Source organism: Phaethon aethereus (genome assembly GCF_964289735.1).
Source record: "Phaethon aethereus genome assembly, chromosome: 30".
Taxonomy (NCBI): Eukaryota; Metazoa; Chordata; class Aves; order Phaethontiformes; family Phaethontidae; genus Phaethon; species Phaethon aethereus.
In genome coordinates, this window is record NC_138606.1 from 411871 (window position 1) to 427538 (window position 15668).

Here is a 15668-nt window from a genome sequence, read left to right on the forward strand (position 1 = left end):
TCCCTCAGCCCCAGCTGCACCTGGGACCTTCTCATGGGCTGGGGCAAAGGGGCCTCTCCCACTTCACGGACACCTTGAGGCTTCATGGCAAGCAGATCCCATCACAGGTGGCCTGAGCTACGCCTGCAGGGTTTCTGCGCCTTCTCCCTGGCCGTGCGGTCACACACGTTTCCTTCTTCCTCCCTAGCACTAGGTGCTGGAACCGCAGCAGAGGGGAAGATGCCGGGGCCGGCGGCTGTGGCAGCGGCTGTTAGCAAAGGGGCTGGCAGGCTTCTCAGCTGCCAAGGCCCATCCAGAAATACAAAATAAAGAGCTCTGGGGCTGTTCCCAGCTGGACTGACTGGCCTGTGCCTGGTGACGGATTGCGGTGAAGGGATCATACACAGCCCACGCGTGACCCCAGAACTGCTCATAGGGGCAGAAGGGAATAAAGTCCACATGTGCCCCGCACAGCACGAACTCAGGTGGCGACGAGGCTTGTGAGAACCAACGGGAACAAGGGTGACAGAGCCAACTTTTAAAAATACTGGTAACTGTTGCTGGAAGTGTATAAATATTTTCCGTGTGTTAACCAAGATGCACTAGCTTTGTGGACCTACGACCCAACTCTGCGCAGATTTGGAATAAAAGCAAATATCTCGGCTCTGTGTGTTTTTCGGCTCTCTGCACAGCGGTCCCCGTATTTGGGACAAGGGTTTGGCCACCATGAAGGGACAGCCGTAAGGCCTCGCTCGGATCATCTTGCTGACCCCAACAGTGGAGAATGGGACCGGACAAGACTCCAGCGCACACCGACCTGTTGATTGAGGACTCCTCCGGATCTCGTCCGAGGTCGGGGCGATGAGCACCTCAAAAGTGCAATGCCCGAAAAGAGATATTTGCATAGGGGTGAAAGGGGGGTGAACTCTTGGGCTAGCGAGTGTCAAAATTTAATTACTTTCACGGAAAATGTATAAAAAGATAAAAAAAGTCGCATGTGCATAATTCGCCCATAGGCACTGGCAAGGGGTCCCTTAATTGACCAGTGGGGTCAGAGCTGAGGGCGCACAGTGGAACATTCTTGACATGCTGAGGCTTGGTACCAGGGGAGTGCCTTGCCAAGTGTGAGAACCAGGTATAGGTTTAGGTAACAATTGGCAAAATGGGCTCAAACCAATCCATTATTCCCCCCTGTAGCCCTTTGGGGTATATTTTGAAGAACTGGAATAAATTTTGGGGAAATCCAATGACTAAAGATAAAATAAAAAAATAGCGTAATCAATGGTGGCTAAATTACAAATTGGATGATGCTGAATAACGGCTGGAAAATGGGTTTTTACAATTTAATATTATACTGCAGTTAATGTTGTTTTGTCGTCGACTTAGGAAAATGGGATGAAGCTTTGCATGTTTATGCTTTTACGACTGTGTACAGAAATCCTGATATTCAGAAAAATGTAAACTAACAGCTGACCTAATGATGTCTACAGTTTCTGAGTATAAAAAACCAAACAAACAAAAAAAAGGACTTGTAGCATAGGCTGTGATAATACAAACCTCAGAGGGAGAAGAGCGAGAGGATGTGCAATTGTTAGTCCCAACGGCCCCACCTTCCACCGAAGTGGTGGCACCAGACCGATTGCCGGTTTTTGTACATGTCCCATTCACTACCTCTGACCTGTTAAATTGGAAACAATTTGGAAATTGGAAGTAGCTGGAAAGCGGCTGGACTTCAATCCAGACGAGGAGGCAGATCAGAGGATGTTCGATATGCTATGCGTTGGGCAGCGACTCAGGATACAAGGAGAAAGCTGAGGGGGCTGGGAATGTCGATTTCACAACTGACAGAAATAGCATATAAAATATATAACAATAGGGAGGAGAGAGAAGGAAAAAGAAAAAGAGAGCAGAAGGAGGTTACAAGGATCTTTGCTGGCAGCAGCAATAAATAGAAACGATGTCAAGGGAAAGGTAGAGGAAGAGGCCCACAAAACTGAACCTCTCTAGGACCGAATCAGCGTGCGGCCCATAGGCAGGAAGGGCACTGGAAGAACGAATGCCCAAACTGAAAGGGGACAGAGGAACAAGCTCATGCAGGAAACACTAATCTTGTTACGTTAGGAGATTCAGACAATGAATGAAGAGGATTGGGGGAAAACTTTAAAGTCTCCCCAGCCGATGCCCTGGTTTCAGCTAAGCTGGGGAACGAGGCCATAGATTTTTTAATAGATAGTGGAGCCACTCATTCGGTAGTCACTAGTTGTAAAGGGCCCTTAAGCAAAACGAAGCTACCGTACAGATCGTCGGGACAACGGGAAAGAGAACACTAAGGTCATTTTTACCACCTATGGAATGTACAATTGGAAATACTAAACTAACTCACAAGTTTCTATGTACGCCAGAATGCCCTCTTCCACTGCTAGGATGGGACTTGTTAGGTAAACTGAATGCACAAATAACCTTTTCTGAAAACTCTGTACAGCTTCACATCCCACCCAAAATGGCCTGGAAGGCACAAATCTGCCTGTTGACAGATAAAACCCCAGAAAAGCCTGGAAACAACATCCCGGACATGACACTGGATGCAGTCATTTCTTCGCCATGGGCCTCAAAGAGACCAGTAAAGAAGCCTCGTACTGAAGAATACAGACTAGTACAAGACTGGACATATGCCCCACTGGGTTGAAACTTTACACCGTACAACTTTGATACCTGAAACAAATGCCCATTTTACTGGTTTGGACATAAAAGATGCTTTCTTTTGTATCCCAGTGGACAAACAAAGCCAAACAATCTTTCCCGTCAAATGGGAAAACCTCACAATGGGAAGAGAGGTGCAGTTGTGTTGGAGTGTGCTCCCCCAAGGTTTTAAAAAAACGAACAGCCCTACTCTTTTTGGTAACGTGTTGACAAAAGACTTAGAACAATGGTGGGGTGGGAATGATGATGCAACCCTGTTACAACGCATAGCAGAAAAGCAAGAATCAGTTGGTGGAAATACCGAAATGTTCAAGAGATACGGAAGGATGGTGGGTAACCCCAAATCAGCAAGTTCTTACTACAGCCAAAATGACGGAAGCTCTCCTCAAGCAACTACATGGAGAAACTCACATGGGAGCTGATGCTATGATCAGCAGCATTAAGAGGTATGCTATAAGGCCAAAAATGTAATCAAGTGCGGGTCTAATAGTAAGAAGATGTCAGACCTGCTGTGCAAACAATCCTAAGATTTAAAGAAAGCTACCGATGGGTGAAGCAAAGAGGGGAATAGCCCCTGGGGAGCACTGGCAAATCGATTTCTCTGAGTTACCAAAGGTAGCAAGAATGAATCAGACCCTTAAAACACAAATTTCCAAAGAATGTCAAGAAACCCAGCTTAAATGGATAGATATCTTACCAATCGCCCTGATGAGGATTAGGATCACTCCATGAGGGAGAGAAGGAATAAGCCCCTTTGAAATATTATACGGAAAGCGGTATCCCATCAACGAGGTGGGTAGCTGGAGTGATCAGACACGTTAAAGGTGAAGGAATTTTGAAAAATTATTTGTTATCTTTCTCGTGGGTATTATCCTCTTTACACAGGTATCTCAACCAGCGGGCCCCGCTTCCTTTGAACTCTCTGGTACATAACTTCAAGCCCGGGGATCTGGTTTACATCTGGACCTAGAAGGATGAACCACTACGAGAAAAGTAGAAGGGATCAGCTCCTGGATCCATGTCACACAAATGAAGGGAGCTCCACCAGAGGAACAGCGGACATCTGTACCAACGGGAGCGCTAAATCTAAGACTTTCTAAAAACTCTATGGGCTAATAAACTGTTTATAGTTACAATATGGTTTACGGTAACACTGATCTTTTCAGACCAAATCACAATGACAATAAGAATATTAATGAAGACACTCTTGCTTTTACTGCTAATCAGACACTCTATACCATATGTGATCAGAGTTGATGGAAACACAGAGCCAATACAGAACCCTCCACTGACAATCACCAGTAATCATACAATGACAAAAACAAATAGGTGCCTTAGTTCTGTTCCACCAGCCAGGTTATAGAATCTCTATTGAATGTGATGTGACAAACTATCTAAAGGGACGTGCCTCTGTCGTCATCAAAATGGCAAATCAAACTCAAGCAAAGGAAAGGGAAAGCTGCTTTTCACACCCCTACTGTAACATTAGCTGCTTCTTTAAGGACACAACTCTGAGAGTAGTAGGCTTATGGGTAGATAAAGGGAAAGAAAATGGAAATGGACTATCCTTAAAGGTCATGCTAACACCTACCGCTAAACCTCACGCTACTACTTATGCAACCGCCCAAACTATATGCCCATTGATCTCTGAAATTGGATCACATGCAAGCAAATATGTAGGACAACAGCAGGTGGTGTTTAACCCATCATGGTCCCTCCAACGAGTAGAACTATTAATGCAGATTAAGCTGTCTGCAGTTAAACCAACCTGTTCATCATTCCTAAGTATGTGTCTTATACAGGGTGGCTAGAATGGTTACGTGAGCCTTACCCTTCAAAAGGAGCAAAGAGAGATGTAACTGGTACCTTAGGGACAGGATTGGGAGACTTAAACAGAACGAACGCTGAAATACTTGCAAACAAGCTTAGTACAGCCACACGTGATCTAAGCAAACTAGAACATCCATGCGGTCCTCCCTATCAGCTTTAGGAAGTCATCAGTGGCTTTTATCTAAAATATTACCTCAATGGGAAAGAGTTACTGAAAAGGACCACCAGTTAATCCTAGATGCACTTGGTGTAGCCCAGAGTAATTTTTCTCTAGCTCTTTTAGTTGCATCCGAGCTCAACTGTGGGTGCAATCTACAATAGCAGCAATTGTAAGAGAAGGTGAAGATGGCACCTTACCCACAGAAATTTGAAAAATAATCTGGGAAAACAACCAAATCTGAAAGAAAATTCCAATCGTGGTGGTATCTAGTTAATTTCACTGATGATGGTACTAATAATAAAGCCACGAGTTTTGTTTTAACAATACAGAATGCATCAGTAAAAACCATCTACCCGATCATTGTGTTAGGGTTAACGGTACCCAACACAACAGTACTATACTCCATCCATTAGCGTACAGAACATAGGTCCAAAGAGGCAATAACAAATGGCAGACTGTTGAAATGGATGCATGTGTGGTACAGGAACAGCAGGGAAGTAACACCATTGAAGCTCAGGACATTTGCCTTGACAGGGAGCAAAATGTTTGTCACTTTGAGATACAGCCAGAAGAGATCCCTGGAACTGTACTTCCCATGTATGTTATATGGGGAAGGGATGTGTATGTATAAGCAGTCTTTGTAATTTTTTAGTTGTAGATAATATCACTGTTCGTGTAAGTAATCACTCAAATACTTGTGTTTGTAACTTTGTTAACATTATAGGATGTGAGTTTAACTATGCAGCTCGTATTTCGCCTTATCAGCTGTTACAATTCAATTATGCCTTGGTTAAAAATCTATTGCCTGCTCCCATTGGGATGAAACTCATGCTGGTAAAAAAACCCCACCACCTTTACAGCATAAGGATCTACGCTGATTGCTGTGATGGTTGCACAAACACTCAGAGAGAAAGACTGTTTTTAAAAGGAAAGATAATATATTGGGCTCTAATGATTTCAGTGCAGTGGGGGTGCATGTAGGCACAAGTCTGATCCCCAACTCCACCACCATTATGACCAAAGAAGAAACCAGTTTCATAGCGACACTCGCACCTGATGTGCCAAAGTTTGTCTCTACTCCAAGCCCATTCTCTCACAGCTTGTGCTAGATCAGGTGCTCAGGGCCTTGTCTCAATAAATGAAAATACCTCTAGTGTTTGAGATCACACCACCTCCTTTGGGCCCTTGCTCCAGTGTTTGGCTCTCAGGGATTTCTCAAGAAAAACCTAAAAACCATCTCTCTCAACCTCTCCTGGTACGTAATGTGCTTCAGACTCCAACCATCCTTCTGGTCGCTGCTGGACTTTAGAAAGTCTTTCTTGTGCTGGGGAGCCCCACACTAGACATGGCAGTCCTGATGTGGTTGCCAAATAGAGGAGAAGTGTCAATTCCCTTTCCCTGCTACTGTGAATTTCCTAATGCAGCCCACAATGCTGTTGGCGTTTCAAGGGGGAAATGTCCTGTGGGTGAGTGGAACAGTTTTGGGAAGAAGTGGACAGATCCTGCAGGTAGACAATTGGTTGTGCAGCTGGTATCAGCAACAGGGTTTCTATGACCATGAGACACCCTCTGAAGATCAACAAGTGCTTGGAAGAGGGGGGATTCATCTGGAAAAGTGGGGGGAAAGTATCTTTGTCAACAGACTGGCCAACCTGGAAAGAAGCCTTCAAACTGGAAGTGACAAGGAAGGGCGAGAGTGCCCAACAATGACATATGGAAGTGATGGGTGTCATTGACAAGGAAAGGGGCATAGTAATTAAGAGAACAGAGCAGTCAGGGAATCACCCCAAACATACACACATAAACAAGGAGGCATGATGGAAGTGCTTTCATGCCCTTTCTGGGAAATCAGCATGACTGGACGCCTCTTTGGAGGGCTTGCACAGTAATTCTTGCAGCACTGAGAGCAAACAAGAGGAATTAGAATTCTGTGTGAAGTTACAGAGCCACAGCCTAATCTGGATAACAGAGACACGGTACAGAGCTCACACAACTGGAATGCTGCAATGGATAGATACAGGCCTTTTAGAAGGACAGGCCATGAAGGTGAGGAGGAGAAGCTGCCCTTTGATGTGATGCCTTTTTAACCTCACTCTTTACTTTTTAGACCAGCCCTCAGTAAATCCAAGTGACAAGACGGAAATGCCGGATCAAGAATTACTTGCCTTTTCAGAGAGTCACCAAATGGTTGAGGTTGGAAGGGACCCCTACAAGTCACCTGGTCAATCCTCCCTGCTCAGGTAGAGCTACCTACATCCCGTTGTCCAGGATCATGTCCAGATGCCTTTGAATATTATCAAAGATGATGGAGACTCCACAACCCTCTGGGCAACCTGCACCACTGCTTGGTTAACCTCATGGTAAAAAATGTTTCCTGATATTCAGAGGGAACCTCCTGTGAATCAGTTTGTGACCATTACCTCTTGTCCCATTAGTGAGAACCACTGAAAAAAGAATGGCCCTGTCCTTTCCACCTCCTTCAGGTTTTTATAGAATAGAATAGAACAGAACAGAATACAATACAATATTTCAGTTGGAAGGGACATACAACTATTATCTATTCCAACTGCCTGATCACTTCAGGACCGACCAAATGTTAAAGCATATTATTAACGACATTGTCCAAATGCCTCTGGAACACAGACAAGCATGGGGCATCGACCACCTCTCTAGGAAGCCTGTGCCAGGGTTTGACCACCCTCTTGGTGAAGAAATGCTTCCTAATGTCCAGTCTGAACCTCCCCTGATGCAGCTATGAACCATTGCCATGTATCCTGCCACGGGATCACAGAGAGAAGAGATCAGCACCTCCCTCTCCACAACCCCTCCTCAGGAAACTGGAGAGAGCAAGGAGGTCAACCCTCAGCCTCCTCTCCAAACCCAGCAAACCCAGAGTCCTCAGCTGCTCCTCACAGGACATGCCTTCCAGCCCTGTCACCAGGTTTGTTGCCCTCCTCTGGATGCATTCAAGTACCTCCACACGCTTCTTAAATTGAGGTGCCCAGAACTACACACACTACTCAAGGTGAGGCTGCACCAGTGCTAAATACAGGGGGATAATCCTCTCTTTAGACCAGCTGGTTATGCTGTGTTTGATGCACCCCAGGATGCGGTTTGCCCTCTTGGCTCCCAGGGCACACTGCTGACTCCTGTTGAGCCTGCTGCCAACCAGGACCCCCAGATCCCGTTCTGCAGGGCTGCTGTCCAGCCACTCCTCTCCCAGTTTACAGCCGCGCCTGGCATTACTGCATCACAGGTGCAGAATCCGGCATTTGGTCTTATTAAATTTCATGCCCAATGATGATTGCCCAATGCTTCAATCTAGCCAGATCTCTCTGCAAGGCCTCTTGTCCCTCAAGAGAGTCAACAGCACCTCCCAGTTTGGTATCATCAGCAAAATTGCTAGTGGTGTATTCAACACCCGCATCCAGATCATTGATAAAAATACTGAACAGAAGTGGCCCTAGGACTGAGCCCTGAGGAACACCGCTGGTGGCCGGTCACCAGTCAGACGTTGCCCCATTCACTGCCAGCCTTTGAGCCCTGCAGTTCAGCCAGTTCTTCACCCACCGCACTGTGAACCTGCTCATCTCACAGCTGGACAACTTGTCCAGAAGGATGCTGTGAGGGACAGTATCAAAAGCCTCACCAAAAGCCAGAAGAAGTACATGCACCGCCTTCCCTTCATCCACTAGGCAGGTGACCTTATTGCAGAAGGATAGCAAATTCATTAGACCGGACTTTCCCTGGGTGAACCCATGCTGACTGTGCCTGATGGTTGCATTGTTCTTTAAATGTCTTTCAATAGCACCCGGTATGACCTTGTCCATAATTTTTCCAGGAACCGTGGCTGGACTAACAAGTCTGTGGTTTCCTCGGTCTTTCCTCATGTCCTCTTTGTAAAGTGGAATAATAGCTTCCCGTTGTCAGGGACCTCCCCAAACTCCCAAGACCTTTGCTAGATAATCAAGAGGGGTCCTGCTGTAGCACCAGTGAGCTGCTTCAGCACTCTGCGATGAATCCCATCAGGCCCCATGGACTTGTGAACATTCAGCTGGTACAACTGGTCCCTGACCATTTCAGTGGCCAACAAATGGAAAGTCAGTGTTCCTGCAGTCGTGGTCCTCCAACTCAGAGGATCCAGAGGACTACCAGTAGTATAAGAGACTGAGGCTATAAACCCAATGAATGCCTCTGCTTTTTCTTCATCCCTATCATCCCAGGTGACAAAGGCACTTTCAGTTTCCCTAAATGTAGGGGTCTGCTATGACGTATGATGGCCAAGGACATCCCTCTTTCCCCTCTGGCCGCAGCTGATGCTCAGGAAGGACGTGGCTATTCTCAGACACTTTCCATCAGAGCTTGCAAGCACTCGCGCATGTCTTGGACCACCCTGGCACCTCCATCATCACCAAGTTTCTGTGTGTGAGCAACTGACTGCCCACTGAATGAAGACAAGGGGCTGAGAATGAGGAATCACACCCAGGTACCCCTTTCATGCACAGCCGCACTGAAGGGGTGACCCCAGCTGCCACGGGTCTGTGGGCTGCATGGGGGGAGCTGAATCCTGCTAGCCTGAGGACTTCCAGCTCGGGACAAGATGTCTGCATGGCCTCAGCTGAATCCCTGTCCTACAGTGTGGAAACCAACCCCCTCCTTGTCCCACTCTGTGTGTCCTTTTTTTGTTTTGGGACAGGCAAATGGCATTTTCCAGAGGGGAACATTCACAGCTTTTGCAGGCAACCACACTCTGGCAGGACAAAGCATGCTGCTGGCGTCAGTCTCTCTTGGCTGTTTAGAGAGGGACAATTGGCCATTGCTTCAGTTGACTTCGAAGCACATTCCCCAGGCGTGACCCTTCCGCCTCTCAGGAGCTGTCAGCCCTGGAGCTCCAGGGATCTCTGGAGGGAGACGAGCATTGTAAAGGAGGTGATACCTTGTGATGGGCCTCTGCTCCTGAGCTGGGCCGGGCTCCTGGGACAGGAGGAGCTGATGGCAAGTAGGAAGCGCAAGAGAGAGACAGCTCTGCCCAGGAGCAGCTCCTCTGCAGAGCACGGCAGGGCTGGGGGCACTGCCCACGGGTGGCAAAGGGAGAGGAGAGAGGCAAGAGAGATCTTGAAGGCACTGTGGACTGGGAGGGGGCTGAGAGTTCACTGGGAGAGAAACCTTCACAGCCCTTACTATGGTAAGTCTCTGGCTGCGGGTGAGTACAGACGAGTGTCCTGGAGGGGTCTTCTAGGGCTGGCACATCCCGGGGCTGGTTTTCTCTGGAGCCGTGATTATTTGTCAAGCTGTCAGAGGGACAGGGCATGATGTCTCACTTTTCCTGGGGACAGCTGCAGGAGCGTGAAGCTGGGTGTGCACCCAGGGGTGCCCAGGGCTGTCCCAGGGCCACACACTTATCCTGGCAGGGCAGGGTCATTCTGCTGTTGAGAGAACGGCGCATGGGTCAGGGCTGCTCACAGCTCCTGCTCACAGCCTAGACATCTCTGGAGGGCACTTCTCATGAGTATGCTCAAAGCAGTGAGAGGACGTGCTTAATTTCAGGGGATACACAGGCACCTCCTGCCATCCCCTGCAGTGAGCAACCCCCTCACTTCTCCTCTCCCACCCAGCCCAGCCTCTGTGCTCACAGCTGTGGGGTTCAGGGCTTCAGTAGCTTCCTGATCCATCTGAGCGCCAGAAGCGGTGCAGTGCCTTTCTCCTGCCACGTACCCGTCTCGCCCTGCACAGCAGAGCACGTGGTTTGAGTGCCCTGCGGCATCACCGTCTGGGATGTGGTGTGCTCCGCTGGGAACGGGGAAGGCTTTCTGGAGTGCCTGCTGTCTTCCTGATAGCCTCCCCCGGCTGGATCACTACTGTCTTTCCTCTCGTCTCCCCACCTCTCTGTGCTGCTCTTGCTGTTGCTGCCAGGCTCTCTGGGGATGGGAGTTTCAGCTGAAGAGTCAGCACCAAGTGTGTGGGGCCTCCCATGCAGACACGTCCATAGGAACCGGGTGTCCCAGCTTCCCTCTCAGCTGTGGGCTCTGAGGCATGCCGTCGGGGGGTGGGGAACGAGCCGGCTGTGCTTTTGTGAGACACTGTCACTGGGACCCTTGGCTGACCTTCCCCTGCACTAGGCAACAGAGAGTCCTTTTGCCTCTCAGGATCGCGGCTGCTTGGCCCGAGTGCAGCAGAGATGCTCAGGATTTCTGGCTTCAGAGCAGACCCCCTGGAGGAGATGGGGCTGGGGTGGGGGTGCAGGGAAGAGCTTCCTGAAAGCAAAAACACAGACAGAAGCCTAAAACTTCTTTATGCAGTCAACTGTGACTGGGATTGGGGGTGTAGATGCTGGCAAGCCCTTCAATGGTAAGAGGGGTTTTCACCAGAAAGAATCTTTCCGACCTGGCCCCTAAGTCCCCACTGCTGCCAGGTAGACTCTGACCTAGAGCACGTCCAACATGTCTGGGAGCCCACAGGCCGAGGCCCTGCTCATCACAGCACGCTCAGAGAGCAGAAAACAGAGCTTCAGCCAGGGAGCTGCACCAAGGTCCTGCCAAGCAGCACAAGGGGCAGGTGAGTGTGGCGGGGGCAGAATGTAGAAGTGTCTTTTGTTTTGTACAGAGAAGTCTGTCGTCATTTGTCACTGTCTTCTCCTTGTGGTACAGGTCCTTTGGTCCGCAGGGAGAAAATGTCCAACAGCAGCTCTGTGACCGAGTTCCTCCTTGTGGTGTTTGCAGACAGGTGGGAGCTGCAGCTCTTGCACTTCGGGCTCTTCCTGGGCATCTACCTGGCTGCCCTCCTGGGCAACGGCCTCATCATCACCGCCATAGCCTGCAACCATCGCCTCCACACCCCCATGTACTTCTTCCTCCTCAACCTCTCCCTCCTCGACCTGGGTTACATCTCCACCACTGTCCCCAAATCCATGGCCAATTCACTCTGGGACACCAAGGCCATCTCCTACTTGGGATGTACTACCCAGGTCTTTCTGCTTGTCTTCTTCCTTGGAGCAGAGTGTGCTCTTCTCACCATCATGGCCTACGACCGCTACATTGCCATCTGCAAGGCCCTTCACTACAGGACTCTGATGAACAGCAGAGCTTGTGCCCACATGACAGCAGCTGCCTGGGGCAGTGGGTTTCTTGCTGCTGTGCTGCACACGGCCAGTACATTTTCACTGCCACTCTGCAAGGGCAATGCTGTGAATCAGTTCTTCTGTGAAATCCCCCAGATCCTCAAGCTCTCCTGCTCAGACTCAGACTACCTGAGGGAAATCTGGATCCTTGTGGGTAGTGCATGCTTAGTTTCTGGGTATTTTGCTTTCATTGTGCTGTCCTATGTGCAGATCTTCAGGGCCGTGCTGAGGATCCGCTCTGAGCAGGGACGGCACAAAGCCTTTTCCACGTGCCTGCCTCACCTGGCCGTGTTCTCTCTGTTCATCAACACTTCATTTTTTGCCTACCTGAAGCCCCCCTACATCTCCTCCCCATCCCTGGATCTGGTGGTGGCTGTTCTGTACTCAGTGGTACCTCCAACTTTGAACCCTTTCATCTACAGCATGAGGAACAGGGAGCTCAAGGACGCGATGAAGAGAATGATCCAATGTCCCCCGTTCCACCAGCAGTAACCTGCCTCACCTTCTCTGCAGAGTACCCAGAGCTTGTCTCAGGACAGGCCTCTGCTTTTTTTTTTTTCCCCTGTGATAATCATAGGAATAGGTAACTGCTTGGATTCATACCACTTCTCTAGGGGCTTCACTTTGTTGTGTCTGACTCTTTCACAAATGCTTTGAACACGGTGTCAGATACGGCCTCCCTGATAGTGTCTCACCAATAAAAGGGGTCTCCTGAGTGCAATGCCTGAAGGCTGGGCTCTCCTTGTAAAGCTGCTGCCAAGAACAAGCCCAAGGAATTGGACTTCTAAAATGTCTTTTCTCATTGTTTTCTCCCTGTGTTGGGGCGATAAGCTTGTGGCAACTCTGAGATCTGTTAGATATTAAGTGGTGCTTTTAAAGACTGTGTTCCTGACGTGCCGGGGCCGTGCAGATGCTTTATGAGCTTTCTATTAACTCTTTAGGCTGCCACACGTATAGCAGGGCTGATGGCATACATTGGTCCCTGTGGAAAGGAGTGTGGAGGGGTCAGGAGAGAAAGGGCACTCCCCATGTGCCCTGGGGTGGGTGGTGAATGGAGATGCAGGAGATGAAACAACCCGCAGAGGTGAATTTGTCCCAGGTAAAGCACTAAATCCAGACACTCACAAACCATGACCCTGCAGTTCTGTGGGAGCCAGTGAAAATGCAGCAGGCCCAGGGAAAGGAGAATGAAGAATTGTGGAAGCTGCCCAGGGACCCCCAGGGCAGGGGCTCTCATGCTGTCTCGGGGAGCAGGGCTGATGGGGAGGCAGAGGGGGACAAAGGCGGTCAGGGCTGGGGTTCACTTGCAGCATGAATGCGGGTCAGATAGAGAGTGACCGGGCTCTGCTTCCTCGTGCTGTTGGGGTCAGCTCAAATACTGGGGCTGGTGGGAAGGCTGAGCACCCTCGGTGCCCCCGGAGCTGCTGTGCCCCTCAGAAAGGCTGGAGGTGTGGAGTGCGTGGGCTCCTCTGCTGGGCTGGGCTGGGGAGAGAGCAGGGGAAGTGGGGAGAGCCAGGGAGGGGCTGGGCTGGAAGGTTTCTTGGGAGAGGAAAACACCACCGTTAGCTGAGTTGTGTGAATGTGCAGGCTGGGAGCACACAGCAGCATTATCGCAATGCAGAGCCTGGCATCTTGGAGAAGGGTGCAAGATATCAAAGGCAGAAAAGAGAGGAGGTGGTCATTTCTGTGGTCCCTGGACACCCTGAGGAAGCTGCCCAACAAGAAACCAGTCCTTAACCTTGGCCGTTGCCATCTCTGTCGATACAACCAGCCATGGTAGGGACCTCTGCTGCATGGCAAACTCTTATCTTCCTACTGGACTCAGTGCCTGCAGGGGCCATGGCCAGCCCTGTGCAATCTCTCCTGACCCAGTTGCTGCCAGACCCTGCAACATGGCTGTCTGCAAACCCTACATGGGATTCACCTGGGGTTGGGCAAGGGCAGGCACTGCTGGAGGAGGAATCGTGGCCTGTTCTGGGCTGACGTTTCCCCACCCTGAATGCACCCTGGTCCATGCAGTGCCTGAGCCAGGAGGCTGTTGGGGTCATGTGGGGCAGCAGGACTTGGCCGTCCCCGCTGAGGAGGTCCTTCCTGCTCTGCCCACTGTCAGCCACAGTCCCATGGGCTGACAGGTGTTTTGCTCTGAGGGATTTCTCAAAAAACCCAAAACCTAAGAACCAAACAGCACCCTCAGCCTCTCCTGGTACGTAACATGCTCCAGCCCCCAACCATCTTTCCAGCCTCTGCTGGACTATCCACATCCTGTCAAGGTCTTTCTTGTGCTGGGGAGACCCACACTGGACACAGTAATCCTAATGGGGTCCATGAATAGAGGCAAAGAATCCCTTTCCCTGCTGGCTGTAATTTTGCTAATCCAGCCCCAGATGCAGTTGGCCTGTCTCTTCCCAAGGGCACACTACTCCCTCCTGTCCCACTTGCTGCCCACCCAGACTCCCAGGTTCTTTTCTGCAGAGCTGCCTTCCAGCCAGTTGTCCCCAGCCTGGCCTGTTGCATAGTCTTGTCCCAGCACAGTGGCAAGAAGAACGTGGCATTTGTCTTGCTGCAGCTTTATGGGATTCCAGGCAGCCCTTTTCACTAAGCTGTAGGGGATTACTAATTCCACCTCTCTCCTCATCCAAAAGGGCTATCACCTCATCATAAAAGGCATTCAGGTTGGTCAGGCACAATTTGCCATTGTTGAGCTCGTGCTGGCAGTTCCCAGACCCCATCTTGTCCTTCAGGTGCTTGGAAATGGCTTCCTGGAGGATTTGCTCCATCACCTTCCCAGGGACGTACGTCAGGCTGACCAGCCGGTGGTTCCCCAACTTTCCTCTTTGCTCTCTGTGAAGATGGGTGGGATGTTTGCCTTTTCCCAAGCACCAGGACCCTCCCTGACTGCCTTGGCCTTTCCAGGGTGACAGAAGCAGCCACACAATGACTTTGGCCAGCACCTTCAGCACCCTTAGCTGAAACTCATCCCACAGAGCACCCATAGAGTCATATATGTCCAATCAGCTTGCTGAAAGTCTCTCCACATATTCTTGGTCACTAGGTCTGCTCCTCCACTGAGCTGTGGGCCCGCTTTTTTTTTTTTTTTCCCTTGCTCTGGCTGCCAGCACATTTACTGAAGCCCTTCTTGCTACCTTCTACATGCCTTGCTGGTTCCATGTCCACCTGAGCTCTGCCTTTCCTAGCTCCATCCCTGCATGCACAGACAAGGTGTCCGCTCGCCCTGGGCAGCCTGTCCCCCTTCAGCCATCTGTGCACCTCCAGCCCAGCCCACTGAGCTCTGGTGCCAAGCCAGAGCCAAGGTGGAGACTTGCTGGGAGCAGCTGCTCCAGGAGCTGCCCAGGAAAAGCTGTGCCCAGCCTAGGGAAAGCTCTGCCCTGCACACAGGGAGAGTGGAGGGACGAGGACCAGGGACGGCTGGAAGAAATCAGAGCAGCTCTGCAGAAGGTCGAGGGGGAACAGACTGCTGAAGCTGGGGCTTGAACCTGTGGGTCGTCAGTCAGAGCCTCTCCCAGCTGAGCTACTTCAGCCCTGCCCCAGGAGCCCTTGTCCTGGTGCCAGCCCTGCCTGAGTGCAGGCTGGAGCGTAAAGACGCGAGCTCCTCAGGGAGGTAGCTGTGACCAGTCCCAGCCCAACCCCACCGATGGCAGCTGTCCTCTCTGGGCCCAGGCCTGGCAGTGCCAAGAGCCCATCCCCTGCCACCCCACCTCAGCGTGCTCCTGAAAGGCTTGGTCACAGTCTCCATGGGAGCTGGAGCTGCCTCGGGCTCAGGGGCAGGCTGGTGGCAGGAGGGTGGCATGTGGGCACGGCACAGCAGTGCTGGGAGCCGCGGCACCACCAGGGAAAGGGGGGAGCGACTCATGCCCTGGGCTG

At 50.5% G+C, this 15668-nt stretch overlaps 1 protein-coding gene across 1 annotated transcript; it reads left to right on the forward strand.

Moving 5' to 3' along the window:
• Positions 1-11267: 11267 nt before the first annotated feature.
• Positions 11268-12496, forward strand: LOC309414655 (olfactory receptor 14C36-like). The gene has a single exon (XM_082012013.1). The coding sequence runs from the start codon at positions 11340-11342 to the stop codon at positions 12276-12278; it is 939 nt and encodes a 312-aa protein (XP_081868139.1). The 5' UTR covers positions 11268-11339; the 3' UTR covers positions 12279-12496.
• The last annotated feature ends 3172 nt before the right edge of the window (positions 12497-15668 follow it).

Excerpts from the sequence above, each read along its gene's own strand:
- LOC309414655 (XM_082012013.1), top strand. The coding sequence starts at position 11,340 with ATGTCCAACAGCAGCTCTGTGACCGAGTTCCTCCTTGTGGTGTTTGCA.